Genomic DNA, 22567 nt, shown 5'->3' with positions numbered 1-22567 from the left:
CTGGGATTAATAAAGATTTTTAAAGAAATATGAAATAAGATCAATCGAATGCAGCTGGGGACCCACATTGATCCCTTAAATCTCATTTTTCATATTTCCTTCAAAACACTTATTAATCAAATTTAAATTGAATAATATATTTGTTAATATTATTCTAAAAATCCTATCTAACTTCATGTTTAAGTTCTTATTGTCTTGCATAAACTAAGCCAGATAGTGATTAAATTTGTTTTGTTATCTTTTGAGTAAGAGTGTAAATGAACTAACCTTAAACGAACAATGTTATGTTCGTGTTCGTTTGTTTATTTTTTAAGGTGCTCATGTTTGTTTAAATTTTTAATATCGTGTTCGTATTCGCTTATTTATTTTTGAAGATGTTCATGTTTGTTTATTTATTGTTCGCAAACATGTTCGTTTAATGTTCGCGAACTGTTCATTTAGAGTTCACGAACATGTTCTTTATTGTTTGTTTATCGTTCGTTTATACATTCAATTTATAGTTTTATCATTTTATCTGTAAGCTAAAGAAAAATGATAAAAATATACCACTAGTGCTTAAACTCCTTAAAATTCACAATTTAAATTTCAACTTTTATCATGTGTTCAATTAATCTCTACGTTCACCAATATTTAAAATGTAAAAAAAGGAAAAAGATAATTGGGTAAACGAGTGTTATGAACATAAATGAACGATTCAATAAACGAGTTTGTTCGTGAACATACACGAGCCTCTTTCGTTTATTAAATGAACATATTTTTTTTCATACTCGTTTATTTAGCTTAACGAATGAACATAAATGAATGTTATACGAGCGGTTCACAGAAAAGATAATTGGGTAAACAAGTTTCGTTATGAACATAAATGAACGAGTCGATAAACGAGTTTGTTCGTGAATATAAATGAACCGAACACACTTATGTTTATGTTCGCTCGTTTATTAAATGAACATAATTTTTTCATATTCGTTTATTTAGCTTAACGAATGAACATTAACGAATATTATACGAACAGTTCATAAATAATTCACCAAACGCTCTGTTCGTTTACAACAATACTTTTAAGGTATCATATTCGAGCACCGCATATGAAATGGTATAAGCGTTCATTGTTGAAATGTTAAAAAATCTTTAAACAAATATTACATTGTATTTACCACACATATATATATATATATATATATTATTCCTTGTTCCTAATTGCTACTGTTCAATCCCCTTAATTCCCATTTTCCATTTTTTAAAAAAATTTCTTTTATAAGATGATGGTATACATTGTTTCCCTATTCAATGATTAAAATTATTGAATGATTAAATTATTTTAAACTAAAATAAATTAAAATAAATAATATTTTTAAATATTAAAAATTATTAAATTATTTTAAATTATAATTAAATTAATAAAATTATAAAGATTAAAGATTAAAACTATCATTATACAACATTACATTATTATTTTTGTTAAATAAATTATAAAAAAAAAAATAACATTAAATATTATTTTGTCAAAAAAATATAATCAAATGACTAAAAAGAAACACAATAATAATTGAGATGCCAAATAATCAGGGTTACTTTTTTTGACTTTGTAATTTGGCGCGGTGATGGTCCCTGGCTAGGCTACAAGGTTACAGCCTTACAGGTGTACGGACGAAGCACGTTTCCCCAGGTGATCCAATAAAGTTTGAGGGAGACACGTGTAGAAAGTAGGGAAAGAGGAGCAGCAAATGGGCTATAATACAGACTATGGTGGTGCCCCATAATACACAGTTTTTTGCGTTATTGCTTAGTGCAAGTGCTTCTCAGGTGTGGGCCATAACCGTTGCTTACACTTTTCCACCCAATTTGAGCTTTGTTGGCTATATTTTTATTCACTAACAACAATAAAATTCTATTCTCATATATAATACGATAAAAAGAAGATAGTATAATAGATTACCTCTAACGTCAGGTTAAGAGCAGTTTTCGTGAAAGATCTTCGACAATCAAGAAAATTAAAATTAAATATAAAATACAATGCATGTATAAATAAATAAATAAATACATAATTGAACAGTCTTCATATGCAATCTTCATATGCGCGTCTGTAATGGGAAGTAATCCCTGCGTAATAATATCTGTATATAGATAGAAATGTAAGTCCCGGCTAAATTTAAAAAGAGAAAACATGAAGGGAAAGAATACGCAGTAGTCATCAATAGCAAGCTACTAGAAGGAATAAAGTCAAATGAGTTACCACATAAACTAAGGCAACACTACTTCGCTACTCTAGTTCTGGGTCTTCATAGATTCCAATGACAAAAACGTATAAAAGTATAAATCATGGAAATTACTACAGATGCATTAAAAAGAAGACAGAGATGCTACAACCCATGGCTGTGATCTACACTACTCGGTTACCATGGTCTTAAGTCTCCATACTTTCCTGTCAGAAGTCATGTCCTCAGTAAGTGCTAAATCTTTTAAATCAGATCTCAAACAGTCTATCCACTTCCTCATTGGTATGCACAAATTTAAAGTGCAATTAGGTCAAGTTTTTAGATCCAATAAAGTTAAAGAGTTAATTTAATATTATTCTTGAAAAGAATTGTAAGAGTTTTTTTTTTTAAAAAATAAAAATAGTTTAAAATTTAAGTATTTAATAATATTATTAAAATGTGTTTTAAAAAAATTAAATGAATATTTTATACATGATAATTAAGTTGGGTTTGAATCTTAGTATTATAAATAAATAAAATTGAATTAATAATGTCACCTCCATAGCGAACCTATGTAATATCTTATCCGATTTGGATTAATCAATTTATAACTAAAAAATAATTAATTAAATAAAAAACTATATTATAACTCATAAATAATTTATTAATGTTTGTTTAAAACTTAATTTTATAAATTATAAAATAAACCCACCAAGAATAACACATGAAGTTTAAATATATAATTTTGATTTTAAAAATATTCTTTAAATATAAAAATTAAAATTTTTAACTTTTATGATTGAGTTAAAAAATATTTTAAATCTATTTTTTCTTAAAAAGTTAATTGTTTAGCATTATTTTTTAATCTCCAAAGTACTTTCTAAACCGGCATAAGAAAATCTTATAAACAGTATCGAATGAATTGTTCATAAAATTGATAGAAAATTAACAAAAAAATCAAGATAAAATGAAAATTCATATAACTTATTTTACTTTATAGTTAATAATTATATTCAAAATAATATATACGCAATACAAGTATTTATAAGTTGCTAATTTTATTAAAAAGAAAATTTTAATATTATAATGACAAATTATAATTATAAGTGTAAATTTAATGTATAACTAGGACATTTCTTATAATTACTGACACAAAACATGTCACTTAAGATCATATATGGATAATACAAGGAAAATATTAAAAACATATAAAAAATTTGATCAAAATAAAGATACGAATCAAAAATAGGGGATCAAACTATTAAAAGACCTCAACAATCTCGAATCAAAATCGAGTGTTGTGAGAAAATTATTTTCAAACACAAATCGCATATCTAAATTCATTTATAAGAAAACTAAACAAAAAAGAACGACCAAATGATTGATAGAGAAAATTGAGAACGTATAATAAAAAGAGATCAAATCGTATTATAAAGTCAGAGGCCAAAGTTTTCAAAAATTAACAAAAAGAAGTAAAATAAAAATTTGATATAAGAAAATAAATGAAAAATAAAGAGTAATGTCAGTCCACGATTAACATTAAAATTAGTTTTATCGTTGACTAACAAAATTAAAGATAAAAACTAAACGACTTGGGGGGGGGGGGAATCCTAAAAGGCGCGAGAGAAAGCACTATTTGCGCTTAACATGTATTGTAAAAGCATAATATATTAATAATAAATATTAAAATGTACATATTAGAGCTTCAATAGGGAAACCATATGGATGTGATCTATGAATGAGTTATGAGTAAAGAAAATATTAGAAATTTTACGTGTTTTAAGTGAATTTTTTTTTTAAATTTTATAAAAGAATATAAATTCTTTTAAAAAATTATGATTCCTTTTAACAATTTTTCATAAACGATATTTTTTCCTAATGAATTTAGAGCGAAAAAGATTACGAGCTAAAAATGACGAAACAGAAGAGAGAACCAAATTAACCAACAAAAGACTGTATAAAAATTTAACTCAAACATAAACATCAAGGGTTGTCCCCCTCTTGTTCCTGCTGCATCATCATCGTGATCATGGATCTCCACCTTTGTCTTTTATTACACGATCTTCCAACAACCCCGCTTTCCTTTTTCTTATTTTATTTCATTTCCTCTCCAAAACCCTTCCTTTGGTTTTATCTCTACTCTTTATCTTCTTCTTCTTCACTAAACATCAAACCCCCTCGAAGCCTCTTTCCAGTTCTCTGACCAACACGACATGGCTTTCGATGGTTTTGTCTCCGACCATACCAAGGACATACAAACCCTTGCTCTAAACGATCCCCAACCCTCAGCTGCGGACCTCGATCACTGGGAAAGAGCCAAATGCAAGGCCGAGATAATGAGGCACCCCATGTACGACCAGCTGTTGGAAGCTCACGTCGCCTGCCTACGTGTTGCCACGCCTGTTGACCAGCTTGCACAGATAGATGCTCAGTTGGCTAGGTCTCAAGAAGTTTTGGCTAAGTACTCCTCAGCTGCGGCCGCCGGTGCTGGCGAGGAAGAACTCGATTACTTCATGGTAACCCTTTTCTTTTCTCGTTTCCTGATATGGGTCCTTTGTGTTTGTGATGAGTTCTTGATTATCTTCCTCATTTGGGTCATCGTTGACCAACTGGCTTTAGGTTTTCTCTTTGTTTAGTTATAATCCATTGGTTATACTGAATTTTTTGTGCCGATTTCTTTAGCTGATTGTTGTTGTTGGTAGTTCTCAAAATCATTTTTTTTGTTGAGAGAGAGAGAGAGAGGAGTATTAGGAAGTTTATGTTAGGATTAGTATTTTATATGTCAGCTAAAAGAGATTATGTAAAAGGAAAAAGGCTTAAAATGAAAAAGGATAGTTCTTTATTCCTTCTGCTGAAGTATTTCTAGTTAGACTTTTCCATGAAAAACATATCATTCAGGTGGTGTACATTTGTGAATGTGAAATTAAGCCTCCGTTAATATGGCATGTGATATATGTCACCGTTGCAGCTGCATGAAACAATGGCTCATGGTGGATTATTGTACGTTTTCCCGAAACTAATGCACAGTGTATAAAATTAGCGGCGTTTACTTTCCAAACGCCGCTACAAACCAATTTTGTTGTAGTGTGATCTCCCCTAATTGTCTACTTTGTTGGGTAAGGGAAGTGATATGTCACCATTTCCCTGCCCACTTCCGTTTCACATAGTTGCATATGTGTACGTAAACCCACTACTATCTTAAAAAGATGGTATTTTCTCCTTTTGCATTTTCTAAAGCTTTCTGATATGGTCGTATTATATGCAATCATTGGCATCTTTTCTGTTTGAGCATTCTCTTTTTCTTTTACAATTGATGTAGGCAAATTATGTTCTATTGCTTGGCTTCTTCAAAGACCAATTGCAACAACGTGTTCGTGTTCATGCAATGGAAGCAGTTATGGCTTGTTGGGATCTGGAGCAATCACTTCAAAGTTTAACTGGTAAACCGTTCTTCCTACAGTAAACAGCTTCCGGAGTGGATAACACAAAGTAGGATTAGCATGTCGACGCATCATTATATTGTACCAGAGCTATGTTATTCGTTTCTGTTATATTTTGATCCAACTGTTCTTTTTTTCTCCCACCTATCTGTTACGGCCAACCGTTCATCTTGGTCCAGCGTTCAGCCAATTGTATTTGCTAGTTCTCTACTAGTGAACACCGTGTTGAGATCTTGCAGAGTTATATAAGTTGTAGATTGTTAACCAATCTCTCTCAGAGCCCAAATTAGACACCATGGCAGAGCAGTGCTAATCACTATGTTCTTCACATTAATTCAATAGGAACTGCAAAAACGTCTATTGATTAGCCATAGAAATTGGTTCAGTCATTTTCACGCTTACTGTAAATCATAATAATGAACTTAATCCTTCCCTGTTTATTTTTTATTGTTTTGGAAAATGACTGCATTAACTGCGGATTGAATTGGCCAAACTTAGGGCTAAACTAGAAAGCATGAACAGGTGTATCTCCAGGTGAAGGAACTGGTGCAACCATATCTGATGATGAAGATGAGGTTGTAGATAGTGATACCAGCTTGTTTGATGGAAATTTCGATGGGATTGACAGCATGGGGTTCGGCCCCTTGGTCCCAACTGAGATCGAGAAATCATTGATGGAGCGAGTTAGGCAAGAACTGAAGCACGAGCTGAAACAGGTATGACTTTACGAACTTAAAAGTAGAATCACTCGACACGTAACACTGCAGCTAAATATGCTCTGGTCATTTAGGGTTACAAGGAGAAACTTGTGGACATTAGAGAGGAAATTCTGCGTAAGAGACGAGCCGGAAAGCTACCAGGCGGCACCACCTCATTTTTAAAAGCTTGGTGGCAGTTACATTCCAAGTGGCCTTACCCAACTGTGAGTGTTAAATGTTTCCCTGCTAGTTCTGACCATCAAAGCATGTTATTTTCAACTGTTTTATGACAAAAGTGTCTCCTCTAAATGTTGCTTCAGGAGGAAGACAAAGCAAAATTAGTGCAGGAAACAGGTTTGCAGTTAAAGCAGATTAACAACTGGTTCATAAACCAGAGAAAAAGGAATTGGCTTAGTAACCACTCTTCCTCTCCCTCTCTGGAGAGCAAACGTAAGAGGTAGACTGCTTTTGTCGCGTTTATGTTTCTCGATCCAGATGAGCTTTTCTCAAGTACCATTTGCTACTTTTGGTTTGGAAAAGAAGAAACACAGGTTAAACCTGTAATGAATACTTAGTGTAAAAAAAAAAAAAAAGAATCTCTTAATAGTTAACTCCACTTTTTGTTGTCGATCTGTTCATAGTAGTGGGAGTTCAGCTCGAAACTGTTGCAATGGGAATGGTGAGCTTTCCCCGGTAAAGCTTTTCAGCTTTACAAATTGCTTGAGGTGAGCACCAGTCAGCTCTAGGTCTATGGTAATCTGCTGATATATGTGTAATAATGTTGTTTTAGATTAAATTATCTACTTGAATGATTATACATACGTAATATTATGTTTCTGCATGTAAAGTTGTTTATATAATGCAATAATGCTTCACATTTTGATAAAGTTTCCAGCTGCAAACATTAATGTTTTTTTTTAAACAATTTCTACCTATAGGAGAGGAAGAGGAGAGGAATTTTACTCCTAATGGATATTGAACCCACAACTTAGAAGAAAGAAGAGGTGTTAATTAAGAGTTTTTAACCATTTATTCTATAGCTTTTAACCACTTTATTGGTTGCAGACTGCAAACATTAATGTCTAAGACTTATCTATGCTTAATTTGTGCAGAACTAAGTTAAAGCTTGCCAAAGCATCAGGTAAAGTCACTGAAAAAAGGTTTATCAATATGCCATGGATTTAACAATATAATTGCATGTGCATGCAAAATGTTGAATCAGATAAAATAAATAAGGCAATTATTCTACTTGAATAGTAGAGTTAAAACAGAGATGAATTGTTTAAAAATTTACTTAGAACCATAATAAAAGTGTAATAAATGAATCCAATGTATATAAATTAATGAATCAGCAACTGTTCGATGAAGTTTACGGATGATGCAAATTTTCAACATATAATTCCCCAACAATATAAAAACACAAACTTCAATCAGATGGAAAGTCTAATGTCAACAAAATCAACCAAATATAATTCTATATATAAAATGATTAATTAGTAATAATAAACTTAGTCCCATTCCTCTCCCTGTGCTGTGTACGTTCACGCCAAGCAGCAGCACATTTACGACCACCTATTATTCGGTTGTCCAAAATCATATTTGAAACCCGAGGGCTGAGTTTTCTGCTTATTTTTGTGGGTTTTGTCCCTTTGGTTGAACTTTTGCTGCAATTGAGCGCAACTCATTTGCTATTTCGGTGAAGTTTGGTCTCTCTGATGGCTCGGGTGACCAGCATCTCTCCATCAATGATCTCCATTCCGGGTCACAGCATTCTGGAACCGGTGGCCTTAGTGTATTACTTACAATACCACCTGAATGAATTCAATTCAAGGCAAATGCTCAGTGATACAAAATGTGAGCTATCAAAATAAATGGTTTGAACAATTGAATTCAAGAATACATTTATAAATAGTGCAATTACCAATAATTGCCCCATAATGTAAGTCTGAATATGGTTCTTCTCCAGTGAGAAGCTCCCACATAACAATACCAAATGAGAACACATCGACCTAAATTACAGGAAATACCAAAACAGAAATCTTATGATGATCATATGCGGCAGAAGTTAGCATGTAAGAAATGAATTGGCAGTGGGCATTGAACCAAATAACGGGCGATCACAAACCTTTTCTGAGACAAGACTGCTGCTGCCATTCAGAAGTTCCGGAGCCATCCATGGAAGGGTTCCACGGACACCACCTGAGATCAGAGTTTGACATTTCACCTTGGAAAGGCCCAAATCACCAACCTGGTACAGAAAAACTTGGCGTGAGAACTGAAGAATGGTTGGGAGTGAAATCGAAGTTATCATTAAAATCACTAAGCAAATGAAAGGAACCTTCATGTATCAAGTTATGATAAACAAGAGTACCATACAATCACCCATTTTTGGCATTAAAAGTCAGCTTGCTCCAGCTCTTAACAGTTGATCAATGAAAAAAATATACCAGAAACCATAATTTTACTTTGAGAGAAACAAGGTCTAAAACCAAAATCAGTTTGTTATACATATTATTGAGGTTACTCTTAGAAAAGTTTAGGAATTCGTTCAAGACCCTGCCCTGTTCGTACATAATGACTTCTGCTCTTGAACAAAACATGACCACATAAACCTCAATCACACAACATAATATGAATATTTAACATATCAGCCAACATAATGACACCTCCAATTCTTATATAAAAAAAATATCAGCCAACTCAGCCACAAAACTACTAACCTTGAGAATTTAACAATATTTTAAATTTGCCAACTAAACCTACTCTAACCAAGAAAATATGTCCAATTAAAACCCATAGTGAATCGATATACTTTTCAATTCCATCTAAGGAAGTTTGGAATAAATAATGAAAAGCTTCCCAACATAGAACTCGCACCAGAATGGCTTGCAAGTAAAACCTAGACCAGACCACAAACCTTGCATATCGGGCATTGGGGATCTCGAAGGTTGACAAGTAAATTGTCACTCTTCAAATCAAAGTGCACTATATTTTTTCCATGCAAATACTCCATTCCAAAAGCCACATCCATGGCAATCAAAAGTCGCTTACGCTTATCAAGATTCCTGGAAAGAGCATGTCAACCATAATTATTTATAATCAGATAAATGTTCAATTAAAACACAATCATAGGAAAGCTTATATAGTATAGCAAACAAAACTAGAACTTTTAGAACCTCTCATTCTTCTGCAAAGCAGTCCTTAGAGAACCATTAACCATAAACTCTGTCACAGTTGCCACAGAGCCACCAGGACCATCAAGAACAACTCCATAGAAAGCCACAACATTGGGGTGGTGCAAATCAGCAAGCTTAATAGCCTCATTCCAGAAATCATCAATCTTATCATATGCATTTTCCATAGTACAAGTTGTTAATGAGTGATATTTCATATTGGACCTACTATGGAGAAAATAAGAGCATGCAAAGAGAAAATAAAGAGCCGTACCATGCGTTCTTGTTCAGAAGGTTTCCCTGCAAAGCATCTATCATTGATCCGTTTGATTGCAACATCAGTACCCCGCCACTTCCCATGATAAACAGTACCAAAGGTGCCAGACCCAAGCTCTCGCAGCTCTTCGATGTCAATATTTTTTATAATCTGAAAAATGAATAAAGCTAAATTTACGGGCAAAAGGAGTTAACATAAAATCACAGACATCACGTAAAAACAATTATTCAACCTGCAAGCAACCAATGCCATTTGAAACTCGAAAACCAAATTTTGTGTTGTCTGGTTGTTTGGTCTTGATTTCCTGAATTAACGAAACATTAAAGATGGTCCAAGGAATGCATCTGCTTGTAGAGAGACAGAAAAAGAATGAATAGATCTTGGATTGCACACCTCAAATTTAGCTTTATGTTGCATTTCAATGTTTCTAGTTGAAACATCTGTCTCTTGATTGCCTTCAGAACCAGATTTGTCAGTTGTTGATGGTATGTCGGGATTGGAAGGGGTAGATGACTGGAAAACAGAAGCAGCAACTCCCTCAGCAACAGCTTGTAGTTCTTTTTTGATGAGTTCCTCAGCTGAGCCTTTACAAGTGAAGGCAAAGACAATAAACATTTACTCCATGCATAAAGCAAGGAATGCCAACATCTGTAGCAAACAGAAATCAAATACCTCACCTTGTGTGGATTTTGTGTTGTCTGAAGTGAAATCCTTGTTCAAATGATTTAATGGCTGGTAAACTTCATCTTCCGATTGGGCTTTAGATTCACCATTGACTACTGCCCTGTTCTCTCCAAAAGGGTCTTTAGTAGCTAATCCCTCTCTCTGTGTTTGAATCTTGTTAGGTCTAGGAGGAAAGTGAGCATCTTGCTGTAAATTCCAAGGATCTTGATTGCTAAAGAGTGAATCTGTGGGATCCAAAACATCATCTACTTTATGTGCCGACTGAGCACCAGAAAATTGAGAGTTCCCATGTTGAACTTCAACAGAACCCAAGTTTTGCGCTCCAATTCTTGGTTGTGTATGTGTTATTACATTATCCAAAATAACCATCTCATTACCGTCTATTGGTTTGCTAAAGATGTTATCCAAGAGCACCTCTCTCCCTGCTGTTTGTGGAGATCTCTCATTCAATGTATCTTTTCTGGTTTTGTAAAGAAGTGAATTACCCTGCTCATTGGTTATCCGAAGAGCCTCCATCATCCCATCAACGGGGATCAGATGGTTAGGGTCTACAATATCATTTTTAGGGACACCAGGTATATTGCCATGATATTCTCTTGAGGCTTTGGGCGCTGGCTGTTCTGCAGCATGAATGCCAATGGCCCCAGTACGTGGGACCTCCTGTTTAAGCTGGTATTGAGTCGGCAAAACATACTGTGATTGTAACTCACCTGTCATACCCATCAAACCTTGACTTACTGGAACCATTGCGGATGGAATATGAGCCTGATAAACATTTTGTTTCTGATCAACAGGAAGCTGAGCATTCTCCATTGGCATTTGTTTGGGTTGCAACAGCGGCCGAACTAAAGTCGGTCTAACATCAGCATGTGAAGTGGAGGGAGTAAATGTCACGTGCACGGCAGGAATGAACTGATGAGATGAAGAATTATCACCAAAATGTTGTTGGCTAAATACAGAATCAGTTTTGCCCACTAACATAGGACTAGACCCCATTTGAGGTGCAAGATGCACATAATCAGAATGGTTAATCACCTCACGGCGAGGATCAATATATGTAGATGCATAGTGTTGTGGCATATCATATATCACTTGTTGAGGTGTCGAAGTAAGAGGCATTGACCTCTCTGGCTCAACCTCATGTTGAGCAGACAATGTTTGAGGAGGAGCAGACTTTACCACTGGAATTCCTAAACGAACAGCGCCATCTGCATGAACAGCTGGACTAGGATCCACAACAATTATTTTTGGACCAGTATCAACAAAGTAGCTGAATTCCCTCCAGGTGACAACATGCTTGTTGATGGGCCCCATTAACATCCCCCTGACCAGCACCAATGCTATCAACAGCCTCACTCCCACTAAAATCAGAATTTCGTGTTGAAGCCAGACTTGCCAAGCTCTCCTTCCGTGTGATGCCACCAGCTGATCCTTGCACAATTCCATTCACTGCCTCAACATATTTCTGCCCATCATCAATTAAATCCCCAAATAGAACCATACCAGAAGGATCCAACTCCGAAGCCGAAAACAAAAATACTCTTAACTTAGCTGACCCATCTGAAGACCTTTCAACCACTTTGTCGTACTCATCCATCATATTATCAAGATCATCCAAGGATGAAATGGATACCAATGCATCGAGATCCTCATCAGGAAGCTGATACTTGATAACCACAGGTTGCCCATAAATATCCGCCATCTTTTGCACAAACTCATTTAAGCTCACATCTCTCCTAAGAGTAATAATCCTTGTCTGCCCCCCAACGTATCTCAACACCCCATCACTAGGTCTAGGCAGTATCTTCCCCCCAAAACTACACAAAATCTTAACCTTTTTTCCTGACACCGAATCACCTCCACCCTCATCACTCACCTGATCAGCCCCGCTGCTATTGCTTCTGAGTCCTGAATTTGGCTTATGAGCAAACCCAACTGATAATTCACTGTGCAACTGATCATGTCCATTGCCACTACCCCTATTTCCAATATCGGAACTTGGTCCAAAACCTGTTGTCGCAACATCATTACTCACTTGATCACATCCATTCCCACTGTTTCTATTGCCCAAACTAGGACTGGAAACATGCCCAGCTACCATACCATTACTAAATTGATCCACAGCATTAGCAACAACCATATTGCTCAAATTTGGATTATAGCCAAACCCAACAACAGGGTTCATACTTGGGCGCCCCACCGGAACAGGTATATGCATTGGTATGGGGGGCCTCCATGCAGGGGCACCCGGTGCCAAGGGCACTGCATTTGCATACCCTAAACCTACAAAACCAGAATTAGCCATAGTTGCTGGATAAAAAATAGGCACGGTACCAGGACTTCCAGGCTCCAGAGATGGATTGGGGAAAAACCCTTCAATGTTTCTACCACTGACATTACTAGTAGCTGCAATGCGGGGCTCTTCAGTTATAGAGCTAACCACATTCAACGGTCTTAGATCTTTTGGTATAGTGTTGTGATCAAATGCCATAATCTAGAACACAGGATTCAGCTAAATACGATATTGGTCTAGATTAGTGCAAAATCAAGTGTAGGAGAGATAAACTTAGGGTTTTGATATCTGGGTTTTGATTATTTCATAAAACATACTAGAATTTTTCACATAAAATCTCTGATAGACGGCAATAAAACTTCTTTTACATAAAATAAAAGGGTATTTCCTAAAAGCAACAAAAAGAGCTAAAAATATTTTTAAAAAGATGAAACCAATAGGTACCAGACTCAGGCGGTGAGAGATAGAGAGAAATAAGATGGGAGTATACGAGACAGAGACAGAGACAGAGACAGTGGGTGGGCGGTGAACCGAAACCGCCTTTGATTCAGGGCATTTTCATCGATTACGACAAATTGTTAACTCTCTAACTTTTCTCTCTAACTTTTCTCTCTAACTTTTCTCTCAGGAAATCCAGTCTTCTGGCTTGAAATTTTTTTTAGAATAAAATTCACTGGGGGTTTGATTTTCTCGAGAAAACCGAGGGGATTAAAATTGGCTGGCAGTGACTTTTATTATATTAATTATTTTACTCCCGAACTTGTAAAGGTTAACAAAATAGATAAAACAAGGAGATTAGGGGTGACGACACGTGTATTGCTTCATGCAAAATTTCAGTCAAGATCGTAGGATGATTTTGATTTATAAAGAGAAAAGAAGATTGATTGTGACTAGTAATCTGGAATTGGGTGGGCTCTGCATGATTGCATCTTAGATCCATGTTCTTCTATGGGACATCAATATCTACAGTTTTTAAAATATAATAAATAGTTTATTAAGCTAATATTTTAAGAGTAAATATTTTTAAAATATGTGCGTAGAATTAAATTAAGATATTTAAAAAATTATTTTATTCATCTTCCAAATAATTGTACTATTGATGAATCATTTTGATAAAAAAAATAATTGAAGTCTTTATTTTAAAGTATAATATATAGATATATTTTTATCTTTTCATATTTTTAAATATTAACTTTCTTTAAATAAAATAATTAAAATTTATGTGGATGTGGATGTTCGTAAGACTGGTGACATTAGAAGACTAGTGCAATGAAGATGAAGCATTTTCAATACCTTAAACAGCTAAAACTTCTTTTTTTTATAAAAGTTTATTCCGAACTCGAAAGTTAATTTTATTTAAACACGCATTCCTTTACGACCCTACTCGAATTACTAGATAATATGATCCTAAGTCTCATATCAGGAGCTACGGCTCTTATTATTCGAATAATGCTCCGCATTCAAGCAGCTGCTTCAGCAGCAGTGGAGACTTTATCTATAACATATACAGGATCTCCCACTTTAACCATCTTTGCCTTCCCTTCAGTTGGACTTTCCTTGCAAACCAAGTTCTGCCCGAAGTAGATCTGCCATGTCATTGGACAAATAGTTATGTAGGATCGTTTGTGCGGACAGTAAACGGAATTGGATACAGGCATTGCAGCACAAAAGTTTTTAATTTTGCATCTTACCTTCCCCTGCTGTTTCTTGTCCGGTCGTAGAACCCTATCCGACCTGACTTTCATAAGAGTTTCATTCGGTTCCGGGCCAGCAATCGCGGTGTCTTGATTGATTGTAGGTACCTGGTAAATGCAAACTCATCTTCTTAACCATTTGAGGATAGAGTATGCTTGACCAGATATAGTTATTAATGCTTTAAAATCAGATGACAATGCAGAAAGGATAGCTTATTACCTTGCAGCGGGCGCATAGTTTAACACCTTGAAATGAGAATCGACTTATCTGAATCTCTGTCCACAGGTCTTCGGAAAATGGCTCACAACCGGCAACAAGGATGCTATAACAAGCAAGTGATGTTTATGGAAGCAGCACACAGATGAAAACATATGCTAAATAAAAACAAAGGGTTTGAGCCTAAAAGGAAAGAGAAAACAATTACTTGGGTCTGAAACGATTAATCGGTACAGGTTCCGGGAGAAGCTTGTTCAGTGCATCCAAAGATTCCTGCAAAAGAAATATACTCACACAGGTTTGAGCTTTATTGAAATATCATCATCATCATCATCATCATTGACCAACCTGAGATGTTAGCATGAATGGGTACTGGTCAGAAAACATTATGGAATGCCCTTGAGCGTACACAGGATCCACAGGCCTAGTTTCTGATGCTGCATTAAAACGAACCATTCTACTGGGTTTCCCAAGAAAATCCGTAAACCATTTTGAAGCCTCATCACCCTCATCCAAAGCAGAGCCAGACCATCCCAAAATTGAAACACCGTCTGCCACCACTTGTGGTGGTTTACAAAGTGAGATCTTGAGTAAATCCATTCCAGGGGATTTTATTTCTGCGAGTGAAAGTAAATTATGGTCATGACGGAAAACCTCATGAAAATTCCAAAGGATATGGTGATCCGCTAGCATTAGACAATGATAAATTAAAGATACTATAGAACATCCCTATAATGCAACGGAGAAGAGGCATTACAAGATAGAACCAAACTGCAACCAGCATAGGACATAAACCATGCTGAATAATTAACCACACCTAATATAGGGAATCTGAGTTTCTGCAATCCGAACAAGGGACATTTCAATGATAGAATCAAAAGAAATTGATGATATCTATATTTTTTACAACTTAAACAAAAGGTAGAGAAATTATTTCAATGATTTTTAGGGTAAATTATAACATTAATCACCATACTATTACCTCCCTCCTATTATGGTCACCATATTATTTTTTCTGCATAAATGGGCACTAGCATAATGCTTTTTTTACTCTGATCATCAACCGTTAAATATTTAATGATGGTGTAACTTGATATTGTACAATAACAATTTTAGTCCCAAAACTTATGTAATCTATCGATTTGATTCTTATACGAAATAATAATGATTTTATTTAATATTATTGTTTTTTTATTATTTATTAAAATATTTTTGTTTAGATTTTAACAAGGTTTGGTTCGAGGATTAAGCGCTGGACCTTAATCCCAGGACTTGGTTGAATCCTTCGCAATCTCGACTATTATAGCAGGCCGCATTCACTCCTCCGTTAACGAAAGTAGTAAAAAAATTATGATGACCAAAACATCATACTTGAGTACAGGGGAGAGAAAAGGTGCATGCAAGAAACTCGAAATAGTTGAGGATTAAATATAAGTTGATTTGGCAGCAAAAATATGGACGAAGCCAGTGTGGAACGTGCATTTGTAGACCAATATATAATGATGAATTGGTCTTACCCATATAGGTGTTCTCGGTGGGTTCCCAACCCTCATAGAAGGCCTCCTTTGGAAGGTTCACCTCAACTAGAGCAAGCTTGGCTTCAGCCCTTTGAGAATATGCTCTCCCTTTCTGATTCACAACGAGCCAGTGCCGATCCCATCGAAAGCCTATATATCAACGCATGTGAAAAAGAAATCACCTTTGCTTGCATAAAGAACCACAGTGGGGAAATATTTCAAAGGATTAACGTCTTAAATGCAAAGAAGTAGGGAAAAAAATACCAGTAGGAGTGAGGGGTGCTTGAGGAACAGATATTCCACGGCATGATTTGATGGGATAGATAAAGATTGATGATATTTTGGCATCGGCAACAGCAGCAGCAGCTTCGGTTGATGATGCAGTCTTCTCCATACCTTGTTCCTTCGGAAAGAAGATAATCTTCAGTTCCCAAGCAAAGACGGATACCCTCTTTACTTCTTCTTCTTTCGTCCTTTGAAGAGAACGCATTATGAAGCTCACTACTCACTAAAACACACATGAAATGCATTTCCTCTACGAGGAAAGTTCCAAACTGAATTTGGATTTTAGCAAGAATGGGATTAGAAGAGTGGACCGACCTCAATCCAAAATAGGCCCGGCGGGGCCGCACCTTTTACTACAAATGTACGTTACTTTTTCTTTTTGAAATGTGCGTTACAACTCGAACAAAATTCCAAAGTCTCCCTCTTGTCCTTAACCACAAACCTAATTAAGGTTAGATCAAATTGAATTCAACCAAAATTTTACTAGTAAGGATTTAACTTTTTTTATTACATTGAATATCGAACTCGGGTGGTGGAAAGACGTGGAATAATTCTTCACCTAACGCTCACTGCCATTGCCATTTTTCATCATTCCACCCTGAAAATTTTGTTGTCACTGATTATTCTTTCCCCAACTTTTTACAGTAATAGACTCAAATGGGAAAAGATCAGACGATGAAACTTAAACATCCTGTTATAGTTCCATCAACAGCTTCTTTCAATTTCCTAATATGAATTGTGAGAGACAGGACATGATGAACACGAAAAAACAAACGAATAGAGACCATGAATTTTCGGCAGTCATAATATGTTCCAAATGCTGATCATGGCCCTGTATTTTTCTCTTTTTTCTTTTCCAAAAAAGAAAGCACCCTTATTGGCTTTTCGACATATGCTAATCTGTCTACAGTCCTATCGAGTTAAAAAATAATCTAAAACAAAATATGCTCTTGATAGATGTCCAAGCCTTGATAACCTTCCCGATGAACAGTTTCGGTGCAATCTGTACCTGCATATGTAAAACATACAAGGCCTTCAACTCAGACTGCAATTAAGAAACATGAGAAGAAAAGGGTAAGGTATGTTATGTCAGAATCACAAACTCACATACTTGATTGCTGTTTCAAGCGTCCTCCTTGCTTCCGGCATAGAATCTGCAAGCATAAAACAGGAAAAAAAAACAAATAAATTATACTAATGGCCCATGTTCTAGATGATCAGAATTATTTCTATAAGTAATAATTACGATTTCAAATCCAAACAGCTCTAATTTTTATTGCAATTAGATTATCAGAATACAAGTAGAAGATATTTCAAAATTTATAGCAATAAAGATTAACACTTAACAGAGGTTTTTTATGCTGCCAGTTTAAACAGTACTTTAACCATGAAAATATCTTAGCACAACATTTTTGAAGGAATTAGGACTCTGCAAGCTTTCAGACAACCGGTCCAATTCTATCAGACCCCTCATTTAGGATTATGAGCATTCTAATCTTATAAAGATCAAGTTGGAAAGTATGTTATCTAATTGATCCAATAAGATAATTTTCACCTAATAATTTCTGGTCTTCTGCAGAAGTTGTAGGAAACTGTGCAAGTATCTGCTGACATTCTTCTTGTAACTCCTTCACAGCTTTCCTTTCCATGCTAGGGATTGGGGGAACATCTCCATCAGACCATGTGGCCAATGTTCTTGCAGCTGCTATGACTGCCCCGTCAACAAAATTTTCTCCTTTATCTGCTAACTGGCCTGAAAATTTTGTGAACTTAAGGTTCTGAATCATGCAGAAAAATTGATTGCCATTCTCATTTGAAAGGTTCTAAAAAGTTTAAACAGCTCGTACTGTTATGATAATACTCTCCAGGACGACCGGATATATTGAAGACCGACAAGAAAGAGTCCAAGTGAATATGTGCATTGCCGGAGAATGGTATTACATCCCAAGGATTCTGCAACATTCAAGCCTCATGATTTGATTTTAAGGTAAAGTAACTTTGGACAAATGATTAGGACATCAAACATTGGTTTATTTGAGAACCTTTTTTCGTTGCAATGGCATCAGATATGATTCCACTAAATTAGATTTAAGAAAATAACAGACTTAAATATGTAGATTGAGTATTAAAAATTGAAGCTAATTACCACAGAAGATGAGAAGCCATATCGTTGCATGAGCATATAATTCTTCTGTCCACTCATGTAATCGATGGTCATCTGTCAAAATTTATGTAATTGTGGATATGAACCCATAATGCAAATAAAAAGCACGTAGGATCTAATTTGGTTGACGGCTTCAACAATTATAGTTGAACAACATTAGAACTCAAAGGAGAATTATGGAAGAACGATACCTCCTCTCCTTTTTTAATCCCCTGTCCAGCATTTATCATCACCTCAACCATGCGATCCTTAAAACGCCAGTGAAGAAAACAATTTGGCTGAAATGAATGATTTAGCATGTCTGCAACAACAAATGAATATGCCAAAAGCATATTAAAATATAAGGTAACTAAGAGAACTAATATTTAAAGGAAATATGAGGATTATCAACTTTTAGATAAAGCAGGGAGGGGTTGAGTGATGCCAATAGAGGCCAAAGAAAAACTAAAATATCAAGGCCTGCATTAGTTTAACTTTCTGATCAACCACCGTAGATAAGAAAACATAGATAGAGGATCCTTGTGCTGAAAGATCATCATAACAGCATAGGGAATTAGCATATTTGCATCTTGAACAATTGCACCGATCCTAACTTGCATGTTAATGCATCGTGACTGTGCAATGCTAACAGCCCAAATGAATCTCTCAGGATCACGAGCAAGGCGCTTTATTTTCAGGGGAACACCAGAATGAGGTTAAGCAAAAATCAATTTATTTGTTAGAGCATGCAAAAACTTCTCGATATATACAAGAATACAGTGAGAGGCGAAACTTTTAGAGCAATAATGACAGGATGCTTATACCCAGTTCTTTTCCAAAAATTCTAAGGCTCTTAGCTGTTGATTTCTCATAGTTGAAGCAAGGTCAGGATCCTGCAGCCGTGAGAGGTCATCCTGCAAGGATTAATTGAGTTGTCAGTACAGCAAACTGCTTCCCATATAGTTACTCTTAGAATTATGCTAAAAATACAGTTCTCGATAGCACCACAACAGTATGTAATCTGTGCGAGTATCTGAAATCCAACAACCAAATCCCAATGCTTCAATGCTATCATTAAATTATATCACTCCCCACCATCAATTCATCAAATACGAAAAATGGAATTTAGCAACAAAAACAATAGAAGGGGACTAAAAATAAAGTAAAAACAAGAAAATAAACATTGAAACGATACGTTTTACACACCTCAGTAGCAAGAAGCAAGTTGGTACACTCATCTGCACTAGGTAAGAAGTCTCCATATAGTTGCCAAAAGTTATCATCCCTATACAATGCATACAAGAGAAGGCAAGCCAATCGCAGATCCCAATCTGTCTGCCAAGAAAAATACACAAGAGTTACAGTAATTGAACAGTGTGCTAGTGCACTCACCGAATTGAACAATAAATGCAAAATACTTGTCTGATATAATTACGTGTTTCATGTAAAGGAAACTTCCAATTACCTCAGGATTGGTTGAGTTTATGATATCAAAAATGGGATGGCCTAAAGGCACTATATCCGGGAAGAACATCCATGGCAGCTTCTGCCTTATTGTCAACATCAATTCCAGGGGTATTTCCATAATAACCTGTTCAGCAAGTGTTAGAACTTAGAAGCATAGTTACCAAGACATAGATAACATTTCTACATAACTAGCACAACGTTCGTTACAGAAGAACGTAGGAGCACGAGAAGGGAAACGAGTTACTTTGATTTACATAAATTGGGAAAAATGAGAGAGTGATAAAGTAGAAAAAGGTAGAAACAGACTCTAGCACGACGCAGAGGTTCAACATCTTTGGAGGCATAGACCCCAAAACCGTCAGGTCCTTCCTTAAACTCAATTCCGTAAGCTCTCATACTTCGTACATAACCTATCTTGTAGGAATCAGGGTCGGCAGGCTCCAGCTACGATGAAAACAGTTAAAAGGAAAAAGAAAGAAAAGGGGAGTGAAGATGTTAGAAACCAAAAAGGCAAAAACTAATAGGAAGAGTGAATTGAAAAGGCAAGAGCATATATGTAGCTGAGAAGGAGATTCTTCAAGTGGGGGAGACTGAAAGAGTGGAAAAAGAGGAGTTTCGACCAAAGCATTAATGGGTCTCAAACGATACTTGGGACCTGGAGTTGGTGACAACCCCTGTCCATGAAAACGGCAACGATGATATTTTATTTCCGGGCGAGGATAGGTGAAGCACCCACTGATGTGATGAAGAGGAACAAATGACGTCGCCATTGGAGTTTGGAGACTATCAGAGGCAGAGTCTATTGGAGTTCAAAATGGAACCATATTGACAACACTGACGGTGTATTACACCGGTACTGGTGTCTTCCTTTCGTTGATTTCGTTGTTAGGACAAGAAGATCAACTCTAAACAAAAGCCATTAGAAAAAACGTTATCCGCTTGCAAATGGTAGCCAGAGACCAGGCCAGACCCGCAAAGAGCAAGAGGGGTTGAACAACAGATAGTGTAGCCCATCTTAGACATCCTAAGTCATCATTGGCCCATCCTATCTGTTAACTTATCCAAAAAGCCTGAGCTGCTCAAAATATGCTAATGGGCATCGGTGTCTAAAAGTTTCGAGCACGCATATGTATGAGAAATGTCTGAAAGGTGTCATCAGGGCATTGGATCGTACGTGGAACTGATAAAAGGAAGTAATAGCTTACGATTAAGACTGCCTTCTGTAGTTCACTTTTATTATATGATCATCGAGAAAACTCCACAAGTTCTTTTAGGTAGAAAACTACCAGTATATGCATATCCAACGCGGCTCTGACTTGTAGTTGTAAAAACAACCAAACCTTCTTGGTTTGAGTTCAATTTAACTATAAAACATAAGCTATCTGTAAGGAGAAAATTGAAAATATAAGAAAGAAAAAAATATGCATAATCCTCCGCCACAAGACCCCCACCATCCCCACCACCCAGCACCGCCACCTCACGCTGAACCTCCTCCAGGTCCTGCTCCTCCTGGGACAGGTCCCAAACCGCGTTCACCACCAGGACCCGGTCATCCTCCTGAGCCACATAAGCGTCGTCCGTGAGCCCACACTCCGCAATCTAATATTAAGTGAGCCTTGGCTTGGAGCTGCTACTTATGTAACTCTTTGGTGTTAGGGTTTATGTAATATATTTCTCCTAGTCTATAAGAATAAAACCACGTTTCGATGTATCTACTCGCATGGTTTCTACGTTATGGGGCTATGGCTTATGTAAATGGGCATGTTTACCTTCATTCTTGCCTAATTTGTCATGAGCATGTCCCCAACCTACGTATATGAATTGTGATGTTGACATGTTCTGTGCTCCTTATTTACTTGTATTTGCATATTTTGTTTTCTGTTTTTCTTTTCAATTTATATAATTGATCAATAATTATAAATATAAATCATCGTCACTCGTCAGAATTAAGTACATAATAAAATTTTAAGGTAAAGCCTCACATTCACAATACTTTTTTTTTCCATCTCGATGTGATCCCATTGGTAATATAGCTGTTATTATTATTAAAAAAAATAGCCGGCCTTTGTGAAAAAATAAGTAATAATTTAATGGCTGGCTAATGGCCTAATGCCTTCGGCCGACTGACAAAAGTGGGCTAGTTTCGTCAGTGGGCTAATACATTCAGCTAATAGCCTAATGCCATCAAGCATAATAATGTAAATTTAGGAAAACAGAATACATTTCTAACAAAATAATAATGATTAAGTCTTATTCAAATGACATTTTCTAGAGACTAGCCATTTAAAAATACTTAAACGTAGTTAGTTCTAAAATAATTATTATTATACATTTAAATTCGTAAAACAATGCATATACTACTTATTTTATTGTTTAAAACGTAATTAAAAGCATATAATAGTATAAAATTTTCGCGATCAACATATCTAATAATTGGGGGGAAAAGGGAAAGGTAAATTTTCAATGAATTGATGCAAAATAGGT

At 35.7% G+C, this 22567-nt stretch overlaps 2 protein-coding genes and 2 pseudogenes across 2 annotated transcripts; 1 reads left to right on the top strand and 3 right to left on the bottom strand.

Annotated features, from left to right (window-relative positions):
• The first annotated feature begins 4253 nt into the window (after window positions 1-4253).
• On the top strand, window positions 4254-6899 carry LOC120219004 (homeobox protein knotted-1-like LET12). Its single transcript, XM_039215867.1, has 5 exons — window positions 4254-4711; window positions 5515-5635; window positions 6158-6351; window positions 6426-6557; window positions 6654-6899. The coding sequence occupies exons 1-5, from the start codon at window positions 4409-4411 to the stop codon at window positions 6792-6794; spliced, it is 891 nt and encodes a 296-aa protein (XP_039071798.1). The 5' UTR covers window positions 4254-4408; the 3' UTR covers window positions 6795-6899.
• A 751-nt stretch (window positions 6900-7650) lies between these two features.
• LOC120219003 lies at window positions 7651-13223 on the bottom strand (annotated as a pseudogene).
• Window positions 13224-14050: 827 nt separating this feature from the next.
• LOC120219002 (mitochondrial amidoxime reducing component 2-like) lies at window positions 14051-16693 on the bottom strand. Its single transcript, XM_039215866.1, has 7 exons — window positions 16453-16693; window positions 16189-16338; window positions 15020-15288; window positions 14880-14944; window positions 14675-14777; window positions 14452-14562; window positions 14051-14346 (listed from the first exon to the last, which is right to left on the bottom strand). Exons 1-7 carry the CDS (start codon window positions 16676-16678, stop codon window positions 14221-14223), a joined length of 1050 nt encoding a protein of 349 aa, XP_039071797.1. The 5' UTR covers window positions 16679-16693; the 3' UTR covers window positions 14051-14220.
• Window positions 16694-17244: 551 nt separating this feature from the next.
• Window positions 17245-20986, bottom strand: LOC120219001 (annotated as a pseudogene).
• Between the last annotated feature and the right edge of the window lie 1581 nt (window positions 20987-22567).

The sequence above is a fragment of the Hibiscus syriacus genome, unplaced genomic scaffold (genome assembly GCF_006381635.1).
Source record: "Hibiscus syriacus cultivar Baekdansim isolate YM2019G1 unplaced genomic scaffold, ASM638163v2 tig00110202_pilon, whole genome shotgun sequence".
In the NCBI taxonomy this organism is placed as follows: domain Eukaryota; kingdom Viridiplantae; phylum Streptophyta; class Magnoliopsida; order Malvales; family Malvaceae; genus Hibiscus; species Hibiscus syriacus.
The sequence above is the reverse complement of the archived record's forward strand: the minus strand, read 5'-3'. Positions and strand labels throughout refer to the sequence as shown.